General features: G+C 44.6%; 1 protein-coding gene across 3 annotated transcripts in view; it reads right to left on the reverse strand.

Annotated features, from left to right (window-relative positions):
- Positions 1-21,539, reverse strand: part of PRMT8 (protein arginine methyltransferase 8) — a 98,349-nt gene that overhangs the window by 26,984 nt on the left and 49,826 nt on the right. For all 3 annotated transcript variants that reach the window (XM_029954067.1, XM_029954065.1, XM_029954066.1), the window contains exons 3-4: positions 16,155-16,310; positions 13,156-13,219 (exon numbers count right to left, since the gene is read on the reverse strand). In XM_029954067.1, the coding sequence (XP_029809927.1) occupies positions 13,156-13,219; positions 16,155-16,310 (220 nt within the window). The remainder of the gene's footprint in view (positions 1-13,155; positions 13,220-16,154; positions 16,311-21,539) is intronic.

Consider the following 21,539-nt stretch of genomic DNA (forward strand, 5'->3'; position numbering starts at 1 on the left):
CTCTTCAATATCTGGTATTTAATCAAGGCTTACTCAGATAAGGCCTCCTCTGTAAGGAGTCAGACACTTGGCAGAAACACATTGGCCCTGATCACTCTAGAGTGAGGCCCCAGCTTGTGTGGCTTTTCTGGCTGCTACTCATGAGCCCTACCTGTAAGGAAGACCTGGTCTCTCCCAAAAGGTTCAGAAGGGGTGGGAGGAGGAGATATCCAAGCTCTGCTTCTCTGGGGGCTCCACAACTCAAGAGCAGGAACTCAAGCAAGAGCAGGACTCAGGATGAACCAAGAGGATTCACATAGGAACAAAGCAAGGGATTTTTGAAAATGCAAATGGAGTGCCTTATTTCTCATTCTGGAAAAAAACCTGACAAATACACCCCTGACCCACCTGCATCATTTGAGTGCAAAGCCTGGTTTGTCTTACTTTGGCGAATATTTGTTGTTGTTGAAGGAAAGTTGACATACCATATGATACTAATTTCATGCAAATGGCACCATGATTTGACATTACATACGGACATTGAGAACTGATCACCACATTAAGTGTAGTTACTGTCACCATACAAAATTTATTTTCTATATTCCTCATGCAGTACACTATATCCCCGTGGCTTATTTATTTTATAACTAGAAGTTTGTACCCCTTAATTGTCTTCACTCATCCCCTACCACCCCCTACCATACCTCTAGCAACCACCAATCTGTTCTCTGTATCTATGAGTCTGGGGTTTGTTTTGTTTTGTTTTTAATTTCACTTACTAGTGAAATCACACAGTATTTATCTTTCTCAGTCTGACTAATTTCACTTACTGTGATGACCTCAAGGTAGCTTCCCTTTCTTCTCTTTGCACATTTCTTGAAGGCTCTTCCCTAATGTCTGCATGTGTCTATGGGGCTATAGGTCTGCTCCATCTCCTACTTAGATTGTGATCTCCTTGTGGCTCAGGAAGATGTGTTCTCCTGCCAGTGGTGCCCCACAGCCTCCACTATGAGTGCCTAGTATATGGTTCACCAAGAATGATTCCATGAACAGGACTCTGGTAGGGTGGCAAGAAGCAGAAATGGACAAGAACTTATAGTCTAGTCTGACAGATGGGTATGTACCTAATATTCTTTGGGTGTCCCCCAGCGTGTGTGAATGCTGACCCTGTTCTCTGCAGTAGTGCTCTATCCATGAGCTGCTATATCTTGATCACTATGGATACAACAGATGATAAGTAGGAAGATAGAGAGACAGATGAGAGAGAGAAAAGAGAGACAGAGAAAGACGGAGAGGGAGAAAGAGAGAGAATGAGAGTGGCTCAAGGGAAAGGCAGAAGGAATCAATTCTATTAAAAATCAACAGTTTGGGCCTCTGTTCACTTAACATCACCTTTCTGCATCCAAACCTTTCTCAGAGAAGATGCAGCCCCTGCTTTGGCTTGGTGAGTAGATGGGCCCGATGGGAAGGGCTTCCCCTGGGTCCAGTTGTGGACTGGACTCCAGACCCCATTCCTGCCCTTGCCCAGGTGCTTCTGGAGAGTGCTCAATTTTCACAACCTGGTGCGGACGCCCTGGAGGCAGACAGCATCGGTTTTTGTTCCAGCCAACAACAAACAAATCTTGATCAAACAGTTCCTCCCCTTTGGGGGCCTCAATTTCCTTAATGGAGGAGGAAAAAGGAGGGAGACTGAACCTAAAAACCCCTAAGATGATCTGCAGTGCCAAAATGCTTTGATTCTTCAAATATATATTGATCATGTAAAAGGCATTGTGCAAAGTTTACTGGTAGAAGGAGCTGAAGCCAATAAAGAAGCTGTACCTCCAACATCCAGCTTGACTGAAATTTGTACTAATTCATCAAGGCTGATTTCTTTCTTAAAGAAAGAGGCCACATTGTTTCTATGGACCCAAATCTAATTGCCCAGCTGAATCATCAGGGATATTCTTCCTGTTTTCTATAATCACCCCCAGCAACAACTTAAGCTCCCAGATCAATTTCCCAATCTGCAAAATGCTACCTGTTATGGTAGACTTTATGACAACTAACTGGGGGCTATCAGCCAGTGCATGGCAGTGGGTTGACTCCAAGAAGTGTGTAGGCATCTGACACTTCTCTATGTTAAGCTTTTTCAAGGGGATCTTAGCCACTGATCCTCATGTTCTGAGCAGCTATGGGCTGTAGAACCCCACTTCCAATCTGATCCCCACATCACTAACCTTGTGTCAACTCAAGGTTGCATTAAGGTCACTCTTAGGAGCGATGCTTTTATTCCATAAAGATGATGGAAAGTTTGTTCAAATAAGAGGACCATGGTTCGTGAATTTTGGAATGATTAATCATAACTAAGTGCACAACCGGGAGCAATAAACTCTAAATTGGGAGATTCTTCCTCTGTAATTTCAAGTATGCAAATGAGACATCCAGATTTTTTTCTTTTTTTGGATTTGTTTTCTTTTCATCTTGTGTTCATTACAGAAATCTAACCATTCTGACTCATGGTCCTTCGTTTGACTTAAAAAAATGGGTTGCCTGAGTGGCTTAGTCAGTTGAGTGTCCAAGTCTTGATTTCAGCCCTGGTCATGGTCTTAGGGTCAAGAGATTGAGTCCCACATTGGGCTCCATGCTGAGTGGAGACTGCTTAAGATTTTCTCTCTCTCTCTCTCTCTCTCTCTCCCCCTCTGCACTTCTCCCTGCCCCACTTTACTCTTTCTCTCTCTCTAAAATAAAAAATAAATTTAAAAAATTAAAACTAAAACCAAAAAGCAAAAAGCAAATTGGGCCAGCCTTATCTCATTTGGTCCTCCCACATATCCATCAGAGTCAGCTGACCCCACAGATCTGCAGTTAGTGGTCTCCCCAGTTTAGATTCCTCTGTTCCCCAGAGCAGATCCTGTGTCACTGAGGAGTGGGCGTGGGGGTCATGAATGTGAGGCACGGAGCATGCTCTGAGGTGGTAGAGCCTCTCTGATGCCATCCCACCCCCACCACAGCATGGACACTAGCCGCCCCTCAGCTCCGGTGCCATGTTGTTCACAAGCCTATTTTGGTGACAGCCACACCAGCTGCTTCTGGGGGCCTGACTTGCCTCTAGGCTATGATCTCCTCTTCTTAATTGTCTATTTCAGCTTCCTATTTCTAGGACTTAGCAGAGCACTTGACTCCTCACAAACATTCAAAAATCATTACTGAATGAATGAATGGATGAATAAGCAATTTTGAAAAAAGGTATTTGGGTTCAAAGACAAAAGATCCTCAAACTAGTCCTAATTATAATAGTAAAAATTTGCTGGCGTTTGAATAGCAGCTTGCAGAGTGATTTCATTTACATTATCTCTGTAACCCTCACAGGAACCTGTGTGGTCGGATTTATTATTCCATCTGCCTAAATGACGGAAGTGGAGTTTAGAGAAATCAAAAGGTAGAGCCAAAGGCTAAGCCTGTTGTGTAACCTTGGTACAAGTCGTCAGCCTTCCTGAGATTCCCCTCCTTCATCTGCTTGTGGATATAATACTTGACTTACCTACCTCGTGGGATTATTGTGGACACCAAGCAGATGCTTGGGAATTATGGGAAACAAAGAAACCAGGGAAGGCCAAGGATTAGCCCATCTTTCTCCTGAAGGCCAGTCAGGTTGGTTAGTAGGGTGAGGAGAGATAGAACCCTCTTGACCCATCAGGGTGATGGAGATGGAACTCATACACCTCCTTGGTATCAACCCTGCCTCAGTTTACCACCCTTGTCTTCCCCAAGGTCCAGATGGATAAACCTCTCTTACTAGGTCAGACCAAGACCCATTCTTGGGCCAGTGGTGGTGGGAGAAAGAAGACACCAATAACTTTGCCCCCAATATCTGGTGGAACTTGGAAAATACTGTGCAGCAAACAGACCCCATAACTGGAGTGGCATAGATGAGCCATGAGTGCTATGTAGCCTCCATATAGTAGAAACTTTGGTATGGTCCCCTTTTTTTTTCCATAACCCCCCATTCACCCAGGAACATAGGGCTTGAGATTCTGTCTTGCTCTGAGTACATAATTTGCCTGGCTTCATGACCTGACCTGCTCTAGCTCCCTTGAGGACTGGGGGCCTAGTCTGCTTAGCTAGAGCTCTGAAGTCCTGCTAATTTTGGCCAGAGCCTTTCCCTGCCCAGAGACCCTGCACTGGCTGGACTAATACTTGGGCAATCAAAACCACACTGAGACTCACCCCACCCCAAGCTATCACCCACCACTTAGAATCCCTAGCATGGCACAACCTGGGCAGATACCCCACACATTGACCACAAGCAGAGGATTGTGGGGGCTTCGCCAAGTAGGGCAGGAACTAGGAAGGCAGAGTACTGGACAGGGTGGTTGAATCAGTGTGAATGTAGAAGGCAGCAAAGCCTCCCTTAGGCTCTAGGACTCTGAAAATCATTCCAAGTGTCACTGTCAACCAGTACTTAGAGCACAAAACATCTCCCATCTCAGGGAGCTGGCACCAGTGGTCCCTCTGTGTGACACGCATCTGTCTACTCAGCAGGTGGCTTTTTCACCAGTCAGGTCTGTGCTTCAGTGCCGTCTCTCCACAAGCTTCCTCACCTCCAGTGCTGTGTTGGTCAGGGTCCAAAAACTGGCTCCAGGAGAGGGAAAAAGGCACTCACTGGTGTCGGTGATGTACATATTTACACCATGGCTGGTTCTGTTGTTCACACTTGGATGTCACCCATGCACAGTTGGGAAGAAAAGTGCAGGATCAGCTCTCACAAGGCAGTGTGAACCGTGTGAGCCAGTTCCAACATGCCATTGCGACCCCCCCAGTCAGAAGTGGGCACCCCGCTTTTCTCAATGACTGCATCATGTTTCTTTCTAAGACCTTTCACCATCTGTAATTCTATCATGATGTCTGTTTGCTTGCGCTTGTGTCTGTCCTCTCCGTGAGGTAAGTGAGCTTCACCTGATCAAAGAACTTGTCTATCAGGTTCACCATTGGCTCCCACACCTGTGCGGGGCGTGGAGTGTGGCACAACAATGCCTGAAGGAACGAGGGCGTGAAACCCAGCCCTAAGATTATTAATAGGCTGCTTCATGAGCAGTTAGGAAAGGAAGTAGCAATTGCCAGGAGTCACTAGTACAGGTTCATTAAAAACAATTATATCTGATTAATCTAATTTCTTCTTTTGACAGGGTTATTAGTCAAGTTAAAAAATGAAAAATAATAACCATAGCTAACATTTCTTGGCTGCTTACTGCCCACGGGATACTGTTGTGTTTTAGTAGTGGTGTGCTGGTAGATACTTAACAACTGGGTCTCCAGGGGAAAGTAACCCTGATTTGTAGCATTTGCTGGTTTCTGTGGTATGAATATTCCCACTGTGGACAATTTCAAGCCACCAAAATGACTTCATCCATTCTACAAAAACACTGAAAATTTAACAGCTGGCTCTCAGGAGCGTGTAGGAGCCTGCCACAGTTTTACATACAGTGACAATGGCACTGTCACAATGACCCTATGAGGTATGCCCCATTGTTGTTCCATTTCACAGGTGGGGAACCTGCGGCACCAAAAATAAGGTGTCCAAAATCACAAGTTAATCGGGCAGCACAAAGTGTGAACCAGGAAGTCTGGTTCCAGAGTCAGTGCTCCTCACACCCCTGCCTGCAGTGTACCATGTGGGCACCTCGACAGGGGCTCTGACAAGGCCTTGCCTTCATGGCATCCTCACGGATAAGCCACATTATTGTGTGGATTCACCACTGGCTGCTTGGCTGTATTCAAAGTGCTGATCAAGAGCCAAACACAGACCAGCTGACGAGAGCTTCCACACTCCCCCCAGGTCACCCATTCAATATGGGGGAACAGTAAGCAGAGAACAATGGCCTTGGAAGAGCCATGCTCTCTCAAGAGTCTGAGTCATTGTAAGGAAGGACCAACTCTACCAGCAGAAGTCTAATATGAATAAAAAGTGTGACTCTCAGTTTGGATTCAAGACTAGGTTAGGAGCTCCAGCTGGGCAGTAACTCCATTGGCCAACAGATATGGATACGGACAGATGACAGGCTATAGCTGATTCCAGCTATACCTCAGCACCAGATGACATGGCATTTTCCACAATTGCTAATGGAAGGAAGCTGGAGCCGTGGACTCAGAAGCACAGCATCTGGGTCCCTCCAGTCGCTCGATTGGGCTTATTTCTTAGCTTGACTCCAAGGGTGATAGGGGAGATGGTGGCTCAAACCAAAGCAAAGAGTGTAGGATTTGGGACACTGTCATCATAGGGGAATGTGAGGGAAGGGCTTCCCCACGACAGGAGGTTCCTACTCTACATGGCCTGGAAGAAAGGAAGGAAACCTTGGCAAAGCCGCAGGGAGGTGAGCCCTCCTCCCAGAGAAACAAGTGCTCCTCACAATCACAGATCCCAGGTGGCTGGTGGTAGGGTCCCCACCAGGGGAACCATCCCAGAGCCCTGTGGCCATGGGGCACAGAGGAAACCAGCCATAGCAGCAGATTCAAGCATTATATCCAAAAGAAAAGTCTCAGAGTGTGTGTGTGGCCAAGAAAGAGCAAAATGTAGGACACAAAGCCTGAAAGGACTTACACTTAATGCTTGAGCACCTCCCACACATGAAACCTGGCACTGGGCACTCTGTGAACATTGTCTCTCATCCCCCAGTAGCCCTGCATACTCTGCAGGGACACAGCTCCTCTCTGGGCAGCAGATCAGGAAGGCCATGCGATGGGACAGAGCTGTCCCTACTGCTATGCTGTGGAGTGTGCTCTGTCCATTGCCACTCTGCTGTGTCTTGTTGCACTGAGGCCTCTTCATCCGTGACACTTAATGATTTAGGATGCACACAGGCAGGAAAAGAGACAGGAAAGGAACAATATACTTTCTCCCTTTAGTTTCCCAAGAAATAAAAGGGTTATAATTTTTTGGTTTCTAGAGCTATAAAAATTTTATCCATCCCTGAGCTCCTATGTTAACCTTCACAAACAAATCTACCTTTCTACGCATCTCAGCAGTGCACTCAGGTCTGCAGCTGGGAAATGGAGGAAGTCAAAGCCAAGCAGGAGTCTCTGAGCACGTGAGTGGGCCATGCGTGTGGAAGAAGCCATATGAAGGCTGCATGACCACTGCAGGTGGCTTCGTGGAGGTGTGTGTCTACATGTGAATAAATCCAGCCCCGAGAGCTGTATGGAGGTGGAGGGGGAGAGAGACTGATTGATTCTGGGTAGCAGGTATTTTGTGTCCTGTGTTGTTATTTATGTCTGTACACCTACGCTCCTGAGCCCCACACAATTGGCTGTTGCTACATTTCAAAAGCATTTCCATGGAAGCATTTGTACAGTCAAGCTGTCCTCTTTGCAGTACACATGCCAAGGCTGAGGGAGCGGGCACAGCAGACAAGGCCCAGGGCGGTCTCACTGGCTCCACGCACATGTTGCTAAGCCCGGGAAGGAAGAGGTAAAAACAACTTTGCCTTGCAAAGGCCCCTGGGCCTGGAGTTCTCTCCTCCTTGGTATACTGTATGTGAGGGGCAAGAGTGAGGCATGGGGTTGGCTACTTACTTGGGAATGAGGGTTTGTCCCTCTTGGGCCTTTGCTCACTAACACAGAATCAAGTGCGAAACATCAAAATACAGAGCATGGGATGATTCCACCCTAAAGCCAGAAGGTGAGGCTGAGCAAACCAGATGTCCAGGCAGCCCAGAAAGCGGGTGTGTGTAGCTGCCACAGCCACCCAGCATGGGGTGTCGAAGCTTGGGCAGCGTGCAGGCTGCCCCACACAGCACATCAGAGCCCATGTGTGGTAAGTAGGCTGTGAAGAGGTGGCCTGGGATGGGAGAGTGAAGTCCAAGGAGCCGAGAGGGCCGCTGCACAAGAAGCAGCCTGGAGTCTGAGCAGGGAGAGGAGAGTACCCATGCCAGTGTCAGAGCCCAACATGGAGTGACAGTCACATCCGCATAGGGCAGAAGTGGTGACAATGAGAGACGGTGGATATACAGGGGAATGGATGCAATAAGTATTAAGAACACTGGGAGCCAGGGGAGCCCGGGTGGCTCAGTAGGTTAGGTGGCCGAATTCAGCTCAGGTCATGATCTTGCCTTTCATGAGTTCGAGCCCCACATCAGCCTGGCTGCTGTTGGCCTGTCAGCTCCAAGCACTCTTTGGAACCTCTGTCCCCCTCTCTCTCTGCCCCTCCCCTGCTTCCATGCTCTCTCTCTCAAAAATAAATAAGCCTTAAAAAAAAAAAAAGAAGAATGGTAGGAACCAGGTTTTCCACTGTCAGAGAAAGGACTTGCAAACAGGGGAAGGGAGGAAGTTAGAGCAGCCTGTGGTGCTGGTTAGAGTGGGAGTGGGGTATCTCGTGAACTCACACTGGGCAGTATGTACCGATAGATTCAGAAGTACACGTTATGTAAATGTATATGTACACACAACACACACATACACATTCTCTAGTTGTTTCTGCAAAAGGATCCTGGGGACCTCAGCACCCTAAAATCAATGAGCACATTCAGCCCCGGATCCTAGTTTCTAAATGCTGTTGTCCAGTAAATGGACTCATGACTTCTTGGAGAAATGGCTGATTCTAAAACAAAGCCATAGAAAGCACAAGATGAGCCTGGGACATTTGTGCCAAAGAATATGAAAGCACACAAATAATGAAGAAGGAATTCCAAAAGGACACAGAAGCCAGCTTAAAGGAGCCCCCATGACCAAATTAAGAATACTTAGTGTAGCAAAATAAGTATTATTAAAAATATATATGACCTATTGAATAAAATAGGAAATTAACAATGAGGAATGAAATATTTACATGGTTTCAAACTGCCTCCCTCAGAAAATCTTAATAATTACAAAGGAAGAAAGAGCAACTTGATCATGGAGAAGCCTGGCAGACATCACCAGAAACAGTGATCAAAGCAAACTCGGTCGGTAACAAAACAAATCAAAACTGCATGTCCGCAAGACTGTGCAGGGAGGACACTGCATCTCCTCTGAGTTCCTGCCAGGAGGCACATCTGGAACCCAATCTTGTGGAAGCATCATGCACCCCCAACGGAGAGACACCCTACAGGACTCTGGCCTGCATCCCCAAGCATCAAGGCAGCAAGAGTTGAGGAGCATCTGGCCGCTCCAGCCTGAAGGAAACAAGAGATGTGGCAACAAATGCAACCTGTGGTTTGAAACTGAGTCCTTTTAGGGGCGCCTGGGTGTCTCTGTTGGTTAAGTGTTGAACTTCAGCTCAGGACATGATCTCACAGTTTGTGGATTCAAGCCCCACTTCAGGCTCTGTGCTGACAGCTTGGAGCCTGGAGCCTGCTTCAGATTCGGTGTCTCTAGCTCTCTCTGCCCTTCCTCTTCTCATGTTCTGTCTGTCTGTTTCTCTTTCTTTCTCTCTCAAAAATAAACACTAACATTTTTTTTTAAGAAACTGATTCCTTTTGTTGTGAAGGATGCTATTTCGACAAGTGGCAGACATGAGTGGAATCTGAGAGCTAGCTAATGATCGTGGAAGAACATTAGTCTCCTGATTTTGATGGTCACAGTGTGGCTGTGCAGGTAAATGTCTCTGTTTGTATGACACGCATATTTATAGATTAGAGGCTGATGGGACATCATGTCAACAAATTGCTTTTAAATTGTTCAGGGAAAAAAAGTTGTACTTGTATCTTTTCTATATATTGGAATGTTTTGGAGATTAAAATAAAGAAGTGAAAAAGGAAGGGAAGGGAAATAAAACAAATAACCGGGGCACCTGGGTGGCTCAGTCAGTTAAGCATCCGACTTTGGTTCAGGTCATGATCTCACAGTTTGTAGGTTCAAGCCCTGCGTCAGGCTCTGTGCTGACAGCTCAAAGCTTGGATCCTGCTCCAGATTCTGTGTCTCCCTCTCTCTTTGCCCCTCCCCCACTCACACCCTGTCTCTGTCTCTCTCAGAAATAAACATTTAAAAAATTATAGGAAACTGAAGCAGAGGAAGAACGGGGAGGGATAGCTCTCAAGGTTTGATTTAGAGGGCATGATGAGGGGCTATGGGCTTCTTTTTCCTGGCAAGCTTTCAGAGCCAAACTGCCCTTCTCCCAAAGTCAAGCATTCCTCAGGAGCTATTGTCCCCTGCTCACACTCAGGCACCCTCTATACGCTGCTGCCAGCGGCTGCAAGCAGCTGCCCTCTGGATGCCGGGGCGGGGGGAGCTATGGTTCCAGATCCCAAGAGAATTGGCAGCAAGAAACAGATTAAGAATGAGGGGAGGGAGGCAGGCAGATCCCTCCTCCAAGGGCAGTCATCACTGTGCAAGTGAACCTGTACAAAGGCAGGGAATGGTCTAAATGTCCTTTGAAGACCCCTTGAAGCCCAGGGGTGAAACTGGGTGGGTGTCTGATCAGACATCAATTTGTACCCACCCTCTTCTCCTAAAGGTTTCGATTTTCATTTTCAGGATTGGCAGCCCTTCCTGGGGCTTCCATATCAATGTAAACACACTTTTGCAGAGAGTACAGGAGCAAGAGCCACGACCAAACTTCTCCCTTAGTTCTCCTAACCTCAGTTTCCACATCTATTAAATGAGGGAAACCTCTTGCCCTATGTCACAGAGTTGGAGAAAGGTATGTCAGATGAAAACACATGGATGTCAGACTGTTGCACCCTTGCAGAGAAGAATTGGCCAGTTTTCTTTTCCTATCTTTAGTAGGCAAGTAGAGAGCTCACCTCTCTTTCCCTTCCACCCATGTCAGGGATCAGAGACTGTTCCGAGGAATGTGCCAAACAGTTGGCTGCCCTGAGTGAACCAGGAGAGACTCGACACCAAAGTCAGAGGTCGGAGGCTCTGAGCAACATGTCCTCTACTCAGGCTGGAAAAAGACCTCTGGACCTCTGCTCATGGCCTCCGCAATACCGCTAACCTTTGTCACTATCACTCACCTACCACCCCCCCTTCCTTTCTTCACTTCCTGCCTTATCCAGCTTAAATTCCGTGATCCATTATTGAAACCAATTTCTGTGCCCCCACCCCACTATCAAAGCCTCCACACAGGCAGCTCTCCTCACACGCAGGCCGCTGAGCATGGTAAGGGGAAACTCATGCAAGGACCAAGCTTACTGCGTATCTATGTCAAACCTCTCCAGCAGGGGCTGACTGCTCCCCAGCAATCCTCTCCAGTCTAGTCCAGCGTATTTGCCTTCCTCCCTCCTTCTGAAAGACCATTCCATCCCTTCCCATGTCCTTTCTCATCCCTCTCTTCTTTGCCAGTGACCATCTCATTCTCTGAAAACAGAAGCAACAAACTGGGGGGCTTTCCACCACCAGCCCACCTTGATCTGGATGGAACCCCATTCCTCACTCTCCATTTCTGCAGTTAAACTGTCCCTACTCCAAGGGAAAGGCCAACCCTAATACCTGTGCTCTGGACTTAAGGGCCTTGCGCCTGAGTTTTCTTTTTCTTGTAAGTGCCTGTATACTAGACAACTGAACCAGACACACACATTTCTGTATCTTTTATCCTTAAAAAACAAACTGCCTGACTTGGTACACATCCACCTGTAGCTCCAGTCCCATTCTCCTGTTCCACGGCACAGCAAAAAGACTTATTTATAGCCTTCCCTTCACAATCTTTTTATTATTCTAACTGGACCTCAGTCCCTTCCCCAACATTGTTTAGAATCCTAATGGCCTACATGTGGCCAAATGCAATGGTCACTTCTTTGTTCTTCCCTTAGTTGGTCTCTGAGCATTCCCTATAGTCACTCCCTCCTTCCCTTGGCTTCATGGTGCATCTCTGTCTTGAATGTCCATCAGCCTCACTGGGTGTATCTTCTCTGCCTCTTTCTGGCCCTTTCTCCTCTGACTGACCTCCAAATGTTGAAGTGGCCCAGAGCCCTATCTTTGGCCCATTTCTTCCTCCATCCATACTTTAAGCCTATGTAACATCATGCTGTAGCTTCAAATAACATCCATATGTGGAATACTCCCAAGTCCCATGTGCTGGATTTCCCTGGAAGTATAAACTAATAAATTTATTCTTACTCAAGAAGTCTAGTGGATGTCCATCTAGTAGACTGACATGTGCAGACATGACACGTGCAAAAAAGATCTCTTGATTTCTTTCCCCCTCCTGTCATCCTCAGGAATTCTCTATTCTCTATTTTCAGTCTTCTACTATCCACCCAGTTATTCAAGGCAACAAAATAGCCCTTGCTCCTATCTTTTTTTTTTATCATCTCCCCATGCATTTCATCAGCAGATCCCTTGTCTCTAGCCCAAAGTGGTCAATTTTCTCTACCTCCACTGTCACCACCCTGGTCCATGCCACAGCATGTTCCCTGAACACTGAAAACAGCCTCCTACTGTGTCTCTGCTTACAGTATTGATGCCTATTACACATTCTAATCCATATTCCATAGGAAATTCGTAAAACTCTCCAAAATGCCTCTATCAGCCTTAGGAGGAAAAAGAGTCAACTTTGTTTTCCTAGTTTACAAACCCTATGTGGTCTGGCCCAGCTCAGCACAGGGCCTGGAAGCTAAATCTCATCCAATTGACTGATAAAAGATACAAGAAGTTCTTTGGACTGGGGACACTTGCTGGTGTGAGTGTGTTCAAAATAGGTTTCCAGGAGGAAGGGCCTGGGAAAGGTTGCAATGCATGGGAAAGGAACGAGGGGAGGAGGAGAAGGGAAGTCATGTCTCTTTATAATCAGATGCCAGCTTGGAGAAGGTCCCAGTCCCAAGGGCAGCCTAATTGCCAAGACAGCATTATCAGCAACAGAGCCCATGGGCAGTAGAGGACCACATTTCTCCAAAGGCAGAGTCTGGGCTCTGCTAAGATGCCACTGGTTGGCTGACAGGGAGAAGTGGGGCTGGGGGTTGTAGAGAGGGAAGAAGAGGAGGACTAGCTGCCATTTTACAAAACTCAATAGAATGCCTACAGCTGGGGCCAAGCAGAAGGCATGGCAGCTAAGCCACGGAAGCTGAGCTGGGAATAACGTGCCCTTGGCTAACACGGCTGGGATTGGGAACCTCAGAATCCTGTGGGCACAGTCCTGCTAATAGGGCCTCAGCTGGGCTCCACCTTCCCAAGGCCAAGTGCTCTGTACTCTTCCCTCTTACAGCAGTCTATACCACCCAAACAAGAAAGTGCAAACCCCCTCACCCCTCTATCCATGGGAAAACACACAGAGGTATGTCTTACTGTTGTCCAAGTGGTTGGCCTTAATGATCTTCTCTGAGTAGTCAGAAATGCTGGAGCATTCAATCTAGAAAGGGCACAGAACAAAAGATAAAGGTGTATAAAAGATCACAGCATATCTAGCACCAATTTAACTGATGGAGAAGCTGAGCTTAGATGAGTACAGTGACCTGCCCAGAGCCATACAGCTATTTTTTCATGCAACAGATTGAAAACGACAGTGCATCCCTCCCAACTTGCAGGCCAGTGGCTCTTGCATTGAATCTGGCTGCCTTTGCTGCGAGGAAGTGGACTTACAGCTGCTGCTCCACAATGAAGGACATGGTGTCCAACTTTGGAGATTCAGTAGGACCTGGAAAGTCTCCTTCTGGCCAGAGGAGAATGGGATGATGTTGCCTAGCTGCTGTATTCTACCTGCTCCCTCCCAACCTCCCTGCTGACTGGGCATCAGGAAAATGTCACATCAGGGCCTCAGGACAAGTCTTGAGATCCATCCTGCCACACACATCACACACAACTCAACTTTTACCCTTTCTTTGGTGTTCACTTTTGAGATGGTTAATTCCTTTTAAATTACAAGCCTTTTCAGGCTCCCCAAATCTCCTAAGTAAAGGATCAGGGTATGTGAGAAATTAGCTGAGCATCAGCTGAGCATCAGCTGAGCTGACCTTGTGGGAAGAGCAGATCAAGTCCCCCCCAGGGTCACATGTCAGGGGATGGCCAGGGAATGCTGGAACCAAAGGGGAGAGTATTTGCATAGGAGCACTGAGGGGGTAGCCCACAGCCTCCATCAAAGCCTTGGGGATAGATGAGGGCACCTGCAGGGTTGGGAAGGGGTCAATCTGTAAGAGAAGACAGACCTCTGCCCTTTCCTAGCTATGAGGCCCTGTGGTCTTTGATCTCACTTTCTGTGGGACTGTGTTTCTCTCCAATTCTTTCCCCTTCCTTGTCATGTTGGTATCCATCTGCAAAAGGCTGCATGGTTTCATGGTGAAGAATGCATGTTCTGGAGGCAGGAGGCCTGGATTTACATCTGGCCTTGGCCACTCTCTAACTGTGGCTCAGTTCCCTCATAAGTGAGGAGACAGCCCCTGTTTAACTTGGTCATTGTGAGGATTAAATGAGCCAAAGCTGGTCAACAACTGAGAGCACTGATGGCTCCCATGCCCCAGGACCTGGACGGCTTCACAGTCCTTTCTCTTATCCTGTCTTCCGCCCCCTGCTTCCCCCTCCTCCCCTCCCAGTTCTTCTCTCTCCCTCTCCCTCTTTCTATTTCCCTCCCCCTCTCCCTCTCTCCCGCTCTCTGGAGAAGAGAAGTGGGCAGAAGTGGAGCCTGGAACAGGAGAGACTGCGAAATGAGCCATCAGGAAAGAGGTCCAGCTACATGTGGGAGCTGTTTATAAAAGAGCTGTGATGGCAAGAGATCAGGAGGCAGACAGACTGGGACCGTTGGGATAGTCACCACAGCTGGAAGGTGCCGACTGGATGCCTCCTGACCACTCCTTAGCTGGAGCTGCCGGCCACTTGGAAGCCAGTGAAGGCCAGCCCTGCCCTTTCCCTGCTCAGCTCTCAGCTACCCACACCCCAGACCAGGACGAGGCGCCTCAGAGACAGGGCTGAGAGGGAAAGCAGGAAGATGGCTATGTGATTCAAGTCCCACCCCAAGGCTCTGTGATCACAGGAAGTGGAGTCTGTTCCTTGCTGGAAAGCCTCCCTCCTGGTGAGGAGAGCCCAGTGAAGGAAAGCTGGAAGGTGGGGAGGAGCAGGACTTGACCTGAGACTCACCTCATCAGTGAGTGCCTCAGCTGAGTACATCATGGCTTTTCCAGTCCAGTCTGTGGCAGAGATGCCTTGAGGATGGCCTAGGGTTTCTAGAAGACCCTTTGCAGCCCTGGAATTGTCCAAGTCAGGTGCCAAGGGGGAAGGCTGTCCCTGCTGGGCGTTTTAGGATCCAGCCTCTGAGGCTGAGTGGAGGTGGGTGGCAAGGGAATTTGGAGGGCTCTGGTCAACTTGGGTGCCTGGGGTTGTCAGCACAGGCTGGAGGACAACCAGCTAAATGCACAGAGCACAAAGCCCCACTAAAAACTGCTCAGCTCCCACGGGCATCTGCAAACAGCTGTCCCGTGCACACTCTGGGAGTTTGTAGCCTGTCTTTAATATGGACCAAGATAAATTTTTATATTCCAGAATAGGACCCATTGCATTTTTAAAACATCAGCCAGACATGCAGAGCTCTTCTTTTTCACAGTTTCCTCCCAGGTCCAGACCCCCAGCCTCCCTGTCATCAGGCTGTGTGCAACTGTGTGGCGGCAGCCCAAGGAAGGCTGGGAGGTTTCCCAGAAGGTCAGCCCCCATTTCTATCTGGAGGGACTGCAGCAGTCAGAGCAGAAGAATTTAAACCTACCAACTTGCCCTTTACAGAACAAAGGAAGGAGATTGTCTCATATTATCCTCTATATTATCCCAAATATATTAATATTAAACACTGAGCATTGGTCATATGCCAGGCCCTGTTCTAAACACTTTATATATGTATTAAACTCAAATATTTCTTCACAATCACCCAATGAGCAAAGTGTTGTTATTGTGACCATTTTACAAAAGTGAATTGCCCACGGTCACACATCTCATGAATGGAAGAGCAGAGATTCAAGGCAAAGCTCACATGTATAATCATACTGCACTGCTTTTCAAGCTTATGATAGAACTAAGTTCTCTAAGGTAATGATAACACCAGAATGATTTTCAGAAAATCAAAAATCCTCTGTAAATGTCAGCACTTGTCAGGACAAGGAGCCAGGAGCAATGCCTGAGTGACAGGGAGCCATGAGAGCTTGCTCCACCTCCTGAGAGTCACACTTGGTTTTTCTCTTCTCCTCTTCAAGGATGTAGCCCCAGCAAGCAATGGACCCGGGTTTGTACTTATAGGAAGGGCAAGAGAAGGTGGAAGGCCAGGGCTATCTCTGCAGAATCCAACAGGAGGGAGGGAGTGGCATGCTCACCCCAAACACCTTCTTGGCCCCTGCTTTGGCAGCAAACATGGAAAGGATCCCAGTACCACTCCCAACGTCCAGTACTACTTTGTCCTTGAACACATGCTTGTTGTGGTACATGGAGTTCCGGTAGGTGAGTGTCCGCACCTCATCCTTCAGCATTTCCTGTGTGGAAGGAAAGGAAAGACAATGTCAATGTATTCAAGGCACATAAGAGTACACCAGGGTCATGGACCCCAGGACTGTCCTGCCAAATTTTTCAAGACTCTCAATGCTGGGGGAGCATACCCGGCTTAGTCAGTGGAGTGTGCAACTCTTGATCTCAGGGTTGTGAGTTTGAGCCCCATTTTGGGTGTAAGATTACTTAATAAAATCTTTAAAAATGAAAATCTCAATGATATCATTAACCTGAGCCACAGGACAGTATTGTTAAGGCAGCTGGACCAGAAGCTACCCGCACAGTTACAAACAACTCCAGCCTTAAAACTCTACCCAAGAAAGATAATTCTGTACTGTAAGAGAAGAAACTCCTGGCCAGCCCTGGGAAGGCTCCTATTTATCAAAGAACAAAAGGAGAGATTAGTGCAATCCAACTTGAGGGATTTAAGTTCTACCTGAAGCAGCATGTTCTGCCACAGTGAGAGAATTGTCATTGAACAAGTTATTGGAGGAGGTTTGTGTTGGGGGGCGGTGCATACTTTTTTGTTTGTTTGTTTGTTTTTCTGAGAACAGAAAACATTTCTTAATCTATCATTATTTAAGTACTTTGTGGCAAAAGAGAAAGTAGGTTACCCTTTGCAATTATCTCCAACCTAAGGAGAATGCGATTAATCTGCGTATGATGGCGAGGCAGGGATCTTTGTCCATTCAAGCTATCAGCAAACGCTTCTAACTCATCACCAATAATATTGCGATTATAATATAATTTTAGTAAAACTTGCATATACTACATATTTCATTTTTTTTTAAGTTTATTTATTTGGGTAGGAAGAGAATGCCTGGGAGGGGGAAAGAGAGAGAGAGAGAGAGAGAGAGAGAGAAAGAGAGAGAGAGAGAGAGAGAGAGAGAGAATACCAAGGAAGACCTGCACCAGCAACATGGAGCTTGACACAGGGTTTGAATTCACTAACCATGAGTCCATGACCTGAGCTGAAACCAAGAATCAGACACTTAACCAACTGAGCTACCCAGGCACCCCAAAAAGCACATATTTTAAATGCATGGTTAGGTGTAAGAGTTTCAACTCACATATACTTGTGTAACAACTACCATAATCAAGATAGAGAACATTTTCCTCCCCTTAGAAAGTTCTTGATACCCCTTGACAGTCAATCCCCACTCCCATCCAGATGACCAATCATCCAACTTCTATCACTAAAGCTTCCTTCTGCTTTCATATAATTAGAATCATATGGTGTGTATACTTTTGTGTCTGGCTTCCTTTCAACATAAGGTGTTTGAGATTCATTTACTTTAGTGCACATATCCAAGGTTTGTTTCTTTTTTCTTGTTCTTGTTGACTAGCATTCCGTTGTATGGACATCCATTAGCTTGTTGATGATGAGTATTTGGATTGTTACAAATAAGGCCGGTACAAACATTCTTGTATAAGTATTTCTGAGGATATATTTTCATTTGCCTTCAGTAAATACCTAGAAGTGGGTTTGCTGGTAGGTGTTAAATTTCATTAAAAAAGTGCCAAAGAGCTTTCCAAACTAGTTGCTCCAGTTCATGATTCCACCAGCAATGTATGAGCACTCAAGCTGCTTCACAGGCCAACAACTTAGTATTATCACTTTTTAAATTTTTATTCATTCCTGTGCATGTGAACTGGTATCTCATTGTAGTTTTAATTGCATTTCCCTGATATCCATTGATTAGGTAAACTTTCATGTCCTTATTGGCTATTCATATAGATCTTCTATGATGTGCTTGAGTCTTTTGTCCAGTTTTTTCTTGAGCTATTTGTCTTTTCCTATTGAATTGTAGGAATTTATATATTCTGGAAACAAATCTTTTTTTCAGTTACACATATTGTGAATATCTTCTTCCAATCTGTGATTTGCTTTTTTGTTTTTTTAATGTTGCCTTTTGAAAAGCAGTTTTTAGTTTTGACAAAGACCAACTTTTTATATTGTTTAAAAAAATTTTTTGCTATTCAATTTCACTGATTAAAATTGTGTATTTATTTATTTATTTACTTATTTACTTATTTTTTAATAGTTTATTGTCAAATTGGTTTCCATATAACACCCAATGCTTTTCCCCACAAGTGCCCCCCCTCCATGACCACCACCTCCCTTCCCCCTCTCCCTCCCCCTCCAGCCCTCGGTTTGTTTTCAGTATTCAATAGTTTCTCATGATTTGTGTCCCTCTCTCTCCTGAACTCTCTTTCCCCCTTCCCCTCCCCATGGTCCTCTGTTATGTTTCTCCTGTTAGACCTATGAATGCAAACATATGGTATCTGTCCTTCTCCATTTTTTACATTGTTTTAATGTTTATCTATTTTGGAGAGAGAGAGACAGAGCATGAGCAAAGAATGAGAAAGACACAATCCAAAGCAGGCTCCAGTCTCTGAGCTATCAGCACAGAGCCCAACATAGAACTTAAATCCATGAACCGTGAGATTATGACCTGAGCTGAAGTCAGATGTGCCACTAACTGAGCCACCTAGGTGCCCCTCTTTATTTATTTTTTAATTTTTTAATGTTTTAAATTATTTTTTAAATTTTTAAAGATTAGAATTCTTTGTCTTGCCTAATCTTTGTATACCCCAACATCACAAAGGTATTCTCCTATGTTTTCTTCCAGAAGTTTTATAGTAATTTCTTTTACCTTTAGGTCTATGATTCATGTCAAATTAATTTTTTATGTGGTGTAAATTAGGGATGTGAGTTCATTTTTTCTACAAAATAGATGGTGTAAACACCATTTGTAGAATAGACTATCATTTTCTCCAATGAATTACCTTGCCATCTTTGTCAAAGATCAGTTAACTATATATTTGTGCATTCTTAAATCTGTTCCATTAATTAAACAATTAAAAACTAACTCAATTACTGCAGCTTTATATTAACTTTGAAATAAAGTAGTGGGTCACCTGGGAAGCTCAGTCAGTGAAGTGTCCGACTTCAGCTCAGATCATGATCTCATGGTTAGTGAGTTCGCACCTCACGTTAGGGTCTGTGCTGACATCTCAGAGACTGGAGCTTGCCTCCGATTCTGTATCTCCCTCTCTCTCTGCCGCTCCCTTGCTCACACTCTGTCTCTCTTTCTTTCAAAAATAAACATTTAAAATTTTTAATTAAAAAAATAAAGTAGTGTGAGTCCTAGTTCTTTTACAAGGTTCTTCTCGGGGGTTTTAGACCTTATGCATTTCCATATACATTTTAGAATCTGCTTATTAATTCACAGAACAGCCTCCTGGGGTTGATTGGAATTGCATTGAATCTATAGATGAATTTGGAGAGAATTGATAGCTTAGCAATATTGAGTTTTACAATCTAAGAACACTGATACAGCCTTCCATTTTTTTTTATTTTAAAAGTTTTTTTTTCCATAATATTTTATTGTCAAATTGTTTTCCATGCAACACCCAGTGCTCTTCCCCATAAGTGCCCTCCACAGCCTTCTATTTATTTAGGTCTTTTTTAATTTCTCTCTGCAATGTTTTATAGATTTTAGAAATCTTGGATTTCGTTCATTAAATTTATTCTCAACTATTTTTACTTTATGGTTAAGTAAATGATTTTCTAAAATTTCATTTTTGTGATTGTTTTATATCACTCTACATATGACCTTGGATTTTGCAGGCTTGCTCCCTTCACTTACTAGTTCTAGTATGATTTTTTCATGGATTCCTCTGTTTTTCCATGTTAAAAAAATCATGTCACTTGTGAATGAAGACAATTTTACTTTTTTCATATCCATATGCCTTATATTTTTTGTTCTTTTGTTTAACTGCACTGGCAAGACTCCTATGCAGTAAAACATTCAATAAAATAGTAGACAGGCATCCTTTCTTTGTTCCAGTAATATATAAATGCCATCGAGTATAATGTTAGCTGTGGGCTTTCTATAAATGTCTTTTTTCAGATGAGGAGGTTCTATTTATAATTTGCTAAGAGGTTTTATCATGATTGGCATTAAATTTTGTCACATGATTTTTCTACACTTATTAAAATGATATGTGACTTTTCTCCTTTATTCTGATTATGTATTGACCTCCATAGACTGGTTTCAAATGTTGAACCAATATTTTGTCATAATGTATTGTTATTTTTAAATATTGCTGGGTTTTATCTACTAATATTCTGTTGCAGATTTTTCTATCTATATTTATGAGAGATGTTAATCTGTAATTTTCTCTTACCTTCTCTGGTAATAAGTTATGCTGACTGACTTATATCATAAACATAAGTTAGAAAGTGTTCTCTCCTTGTTTATTTTCTGAAAAAGTTTGTGTGAGGTTGGTATTTTTCTTCTTTAAATATTTGACATATAATTCACCAGTAAAGCAATCTGGGCCTAAAGTCATTTTTGTAAGAAGATTCTTTTTGTTACTGTTCATTTATTTTTGAGAGAGAGAAAGAGAGTGTGTGTGCTCATGAACAAGCATATGTGCGGGGGTGGGGGTGGGGTGCCAAGGGAAGAATAGCGCCAGGGGGTGGGGGCAAGGAGAGAGGGAGAAAGAATCCCAAGAAGGCTCCAACCTCAGTGCAGATCCTAATGTGTGGCTCAATCTCATGAACTGCAAGATCATGATCTGAGCCAAAATCAGGAGTCAGACATGTAACTGACTGAGCCACCACACAGGTTCCCAAGAAGATTAAATTTTTTAACAGATGGAGGGCTGTTTTAGTTTTCCATGCATTCTTACATCAGTTTTGACCAAGTGTTTTTCCAATGAATTTATCCATTTCAACTAAGATATCAAATTTGTGGGTATAATATTGTCATAATATTATCAAATTACTGATTGAATGTCTAAATGATCTGTAATGATGTCCTTGTCTTCATTTATATTATAATTTGTATTTCATCTGACTTTTTCTTGATCAGTCTAAATAGGGCTTATTGTTTTAATTAGTATTTTCAAAACCTAACTTTTAGCTTTTTTGATTTTCTCTGTTGTTTTATTTCTACTTCATTGATTTCTGCTCCATCTTTATTATTTGCTTTTTTCAGCTTTCTTGGGTTTTATTTGTTTCCTCTATTCACAAAATGGAAGCTTTAACCATCGATTTTGTACCTTTTAAAAATCTAATTTAATCATTTAAAGTTACAAATTTCTGTCTAAGTTTTGCTTTAATTACATCCCACAAATTTTCATCTGTCTGTTTCTAGCTATAACAAAATACCATATACTGGGTGGCTTAGAAAGCAAACATTTAT

This window comes from Suricata suricatta, chromosome 10, assembly GCF_006229205.1.
Source record: "Suricata suricatta isolate VVHF042 chromosome 10, meerkat_22Aug2017_6uvM2_HiC, whole genome shotgun sequence".
Taxonomy (NCBI): domain Eukaryota; kingdom Metazoa; phylum Chordata; class Mammalia; order Carnivora; family Herpestidae; genus Suricata; species Suricata suricatta.